General features: G+C 50.1%; 1 protein-coding gene across 1 annotated transcript in view; it reads left to right on the forward strand.

Annotated features, from left to right (window-relative positions):
- LOC102017153 (acylcarnitine hydrolase-like) overlaps positions 1-4,920 on the forward strand; it is a 51,740-nt gene that overhangs the window by 10,183 nt on the left and 36,637 nt on the right. The window contains exon 2 of the mRNA XM_013516113.1: positions 489-926. Coding sequence (XP_013371567.1) covers positions 851-926 — 76 coding nt within the window. The 5' untranslated portion in view covers positions 489-850. The remainder of the gene's footprint in view (positions 1-488; positions 927-4,920) is intronic.

Genomic DNA, 4,920 nt, shown 5'->3' on the forward strand with positions numbered 1-4,920 from the left:
TTTTTTTGAGAAAGGGTGTCGCTATTCAGTTCGGGCTGGTCTTGAGCTCATTTTGTAGCCCAGGCTGGTCTCGAACTTGAAATGATCGATCCTCCTGCCTTAGCCTCCCGAGTGCTGGGATTACAGGCATTTGCCACCATGCCTGGCTCATTTGTGCATTTCAAAAGCAGGGCAGAAGCTGAGTAGGGAAGGAATGGTACTCACTCTCAGACCATGGACAATAAGGGAGCAGGGACCTGTGAAGTAGGTCCCAGTTAAATATGAGAGTCTGAGCCTGAGTCCCAGTCTTGCAGGCAAGGAGGAACTGTCAGGATGAAGGGCACAGTCACAACTCCCTGCCTTTGTTCAAGCCCTTGCATTCTCCCCAGTGGAAATTTGATTGCCTTCTGCATCCTTGGGAAAATTCATCCCACACGTTCAGGTAGCACTGCTGGCTTCTCCAGTTACACTTTCTTGTTGCCTCCTTTTCACCCTCAACATTCTTCCAGCTGGTGACTGCAAAGACAATAGAATTAGTGACTTCAGTTTTGAGAAGAGGGGTTCCTGGTGGCTCACAAGGACTGCAGAAGACAAGAGATACCTTTGGCGATGTCAAAGAGAGGCAAAGTGAGGAAAAGTGGCCATGCTCCACCTACTGGCTCGGCTGCCTGGACCTCTGTCTACCTCATGTGTATTCTTCAATATCCACCGTACCCTGCCCACTCAGTGCTCCACCTATGCCCTGCCCACTCCCATGCTCCGCCTGCTCCCTGCCAGGTTCAAACTGCAGCCTGAGCCAGTCCATGCTTCCCCTTTCCGCTGGTGAAACAGCTTGCTCCATAGCAAAATAGAAACTGGCCTGCAAACAGACATGCAGCTGCACAAGTTTCCTGCCCGGCTGAACTCTGTGGCCTGTGGGCTCCTGCTTCTCTTCATCTGTGGCCAGGGTGAGATTCCTGAGGGGGTGATAAGGACCGGGGTCTCATCTGCAAACTGCAGAGGTAGAGCCTGAGACTATGGAAGTGAAGTTCCAGGGAAGGAAGTGCTGGTGGAAATGGCAGGCTATACTGTGGGAATCCTGGGCCCACTGAGCACCCCCAAAACTGGCAAGTGCCCAGCGTGAGCCTTGGGAGAAAATGGGTTAGAGCTCAGGACACCCAACACTTCAGAGGGAGGCCAGTGTGAGGGCTATGAGCAGTACTGGAAAGGTAGGTGAGAAGCCTGTTGGGAGGGAGTTGGAATTCTGGGCATTTCAGCCCTGTGTGTGTAGCTGTGGCAATAGCTGATTCTGGCCCTCAACTGTAACAACAATGACAGTAATAGCTTCCTGAAGCCACTGGGTCATAAGTATGTACCACCTTTGCCAGAGAGGTCCCTTAGAATTCTCTTAAGGTGCCTCAGGCAAATTCACTGTCTCTGAAACATACAGAAGCCCCTAGGCACCACGTCCCAAAGCTGAGCTGAGTTCTGGATTCCCTTCACTCCATGTCCTAACCTAGGGCAAAAGCATGGCTTGGCTTCCAGGGCAAAGGTGATGTGCTCTGTGCCTGCTAGATAGTCTCCAGGCTCTTATCAGGAGCCAATACCACGATGGCTACATGTGCAGGGTGGGTCTGCAGCCTTTGACCCTCTCACTCAAAGCCTCCTAGCCTGGGACCTGGCCATCTGCCCTCACCCTTCCCCAGGCCAGTCTGCCCAGGAGGAGCCACCACTCACCTCACCTCCAGAACACACCCTGCTAGATTCCTTTCTTACCTGCTAATGACCAGCTCTTGGTGGGTACCATGACTTCTAGGCAGCAAGACTGGCTGAGTTTGATGGATCCTCCTTCTTTTTTTTTTCATTTTTTTTCTGGTACCGGGAATCAAACTCATGACCTTGTGCTTGCCAGGCAGGCGCTGTGCCGCTGAGCTAACCCCCAGCCCCTGATGCATCCTCTTTAAACACTCTTTTGGCTTGGATTTATGCTCAGTATTATTGAGGAGCCATAAGTGGGCAAAGAGTTGGGGTCCACTTCACTTTCACCAATTCAGACTTGCTGGATCCTCCAAAGAGAACATCAAGGTCACAGGACCTTACATGCGCTGCCCAGAACTCTGCCTAAGAATAGACTTGTGTACCCAGTCTCAAAGCAGGGCCATTGCAGCAAGTTTTGTTCTGTGTTGTAACAAAGACCAGACAACAGTGTCTGGTGGCCACAGTGAATTAAATGGACAGAGATTTGATCTCGAAAGTTATCTGTAAGTGGCACTACCAGGGAGAGGAGTGTATCTTTGGACTTGGAAAGATGTTACTAAACTTTCCTGTCTGTGAGTGGCTGCTGCCCTGTCTTTAGCTACCCCATGTGTCACTAGACTTGCTGATACAAGTGGACTTGATGGGGAATGGCAGTATTAGCTCTCCAGAATGTTTTGGGATGTTTAACTTTTTCTTTGAATTTTGGCCCAGAGGAAGAACCTGTGAGAGCAGGAGGAAGGTGTCATCTGGTACAGATGACAGGTGCAGCGGAGCATGCATGGACACCTCCCTGCGTGCCTGCGACCTTCCTGCACATGAAGCACAGAGAGGATCAGGGATGACTGAATGGTGCACAACACTGAATGGGGCTCTTGTCAGGTAGAGAGAAGAGCTAAGGAACACCACATGCCCATCTTCCATTTTCCACAATAATGGACATTGGTCATCCTAGTTTTATCTGGACCATTCGGTGATAATCAATGGCTTTCTCTCCCACGGACCCCAGCCAGAGGCAGGAAGAGCGTGTGACTTGGTCACAACTACATCGCTTTCTCTCAGCTCTCCTCATCATATCTTTCTTTGTATGAATGTGTGGAGAAATGCCTTCTTTATGTCATGCCATCTCAAGCAAGAGATCTTTGAGGATGGGAGATTTTTAATTGTTTCCTACAATCGTTTCAGTACTGTACAGGACCTGGCAGAGTTAGTTTGGAGGAAACTGTCCCCTATAAGCACATGAGCACTTTTATTGGAAGATCCAGCCTGAATGTGGTGTGATACCCTAAAATCCTGTTGGGCAAACCGAGGTCAAGACCAGTGATTGCAGTGGTGTTATGGGAGGAGAGTATAACAGTGAGGACATGTCTGAAGCAAAGGTTTGCAGATCAGGGTCCCTGACAAGGCTGAGTTGAAGGTGGCAAGGAGGTGGCAATAAGCACAGTGTATGAGGCAGCTACCGGGAAATTCCAACCCTGATGTGCATCTCTCTGCCCACAGCCCAGGACTCTGCCAGCCCTGTCCGGACCACAAACACAGGGCAGGTGCGGGGCAGCTTCGTCCATGTGGAGGGCACCGATGCGAGGGTCCACACCTTCCTGGGAATACCCTTCGCCAAGCCACCTCTAGGACCTTTGCGGTTTGCACCCCCTGAAGCCCCTGAGCCCTGGAGCGGTGTGAGGGATGCAACCTCGCACCCTGCTATGTAAGCTCTCTGGGAAACTGGGGAAACTCAGGCTCTTGGAGGAGAATGTGTGTCCTAACCCCAGGACAGGCTGCCGTGGTTCTGCCATGTAAATCCTTCAGCTAATTTTCCTCCGCACTGTGGGGGGAGGAGATTCCCATTATGAGCATGCTAGGCTCCAGAGGGTACAGGAACTATGTCAGTCTCAGCTCAGGGCTTGGGAGCCTAAAGGAATTAGCTCTAGGTGCTGAAGAGAGTGGCAGAGACACATTTCTTTTAGCTTTGAGTTATGCTAAGTATTCTATGATATTGAGGAGGTCTCTGGAAGAGATTCAGGTTAATGTGTGAATCCTATAAGAACCTCTGACCTAGCGACAGATACAACTGATCTCTCAGAAGTACTTACTATCCCTTTGGAGACTCCACCCCCTATAGTCACTGTGCCAACTGACAGGGTGAGGTGAGGTGCCAGGGTCTGGTTTTGACCACAAGAGGCCTTGGAATAACTGTCTGTCATTGTCATCAGGTGTCTGCAAGATGATCACTTTAATTCAGAGGGTCTGAAGCTGTTAAATATCATGCCTTCTATCCCCATACCCATGTCTGAAGACTGCCTGTACCTCAACATCTACACACCTGCCCATGTCCATGAGGGATCTAGTCTGCCTGTGAGTGTTAATCCATGGTCAGCTTGGGTATGGAGGACATTCCTTCTCCAAGATTAGAATTTGGCTAAGGATGTGGCTCAGTGATAGACATTTGCCCATCAAGCACAAAGTTCTAGCATCAAACCCAAGCACCACAAAATCAAACAAAACTGCAGGAGAATAAGAATGGACATGATTTGCCTGGTTCTGTTGCAGTGTAGATCCTGCTGTGAAGCCTTCTGCCATGGAGACCACGAAGGGTGTCTCAGCCAGGTTTGGTAGGCAACACCTAGCTTTTAGTCGCAGAACCCCAACTGGTACCAGAGATCAGAGGTCATGATGCCCAAGAGTTCAACTTTGAAACAACCCAAGAGCCCAGCTGCAATTTATCTGTTGGGCCAATGAAATAACAGTTTTATTAGTATTTAGGTATGACAGTATCAGAAAACCCCCCTTTTTCCTTTGTCAAGGGGTCTGAGAGTAATAGACCCTGGTTTGGATTCATGTGGTTAACTCAAAAGTAAGAAAATCTTGGTCTACCTGCTTGAACTTGGGTCTGTGACCCATCCCTCAGGTATGCAGTCTTTCTGGAGTCCTCTGTGGTAGTTGCCTAGAGCCTAAGCAGTGGATAGTGTATGAGGAGGCCAGGTAGTGTTTTGGCTGGGCAGAAGTCACATGGCATCTGTCTGTACTTCCCCAGGTGATGGTATGGATCCATGGTGGTGCACTGGTTGTAGGCATGGCTTCCCTGTATGATGGATCCCTTCTGGCAGCTTCTGAGAATGTGGTGGTGGTCATCATCCAGTACCGCCTAGGTGTCCTGGGCTTCTTCAGGTGAGCCTGGGGCTGTGCTGGGAAATAAGGCTGAGCAGAGCC

Source organism: Chinchilla lanigera, unplaced genomic scaffold (assembly GCF_000276665.1).
Source record: "Chinchilla lanigera isolate Chin_1 unplaced genomic scaffold, ChiLan1.0 scaffold00032, whole genome shotgun sequence".
NCBI lineage: Eukaryota > Metazoa > Chordata > Mammalia > Rodentia > Chinchillidae > Chinchilla > Chinchilla lanigera.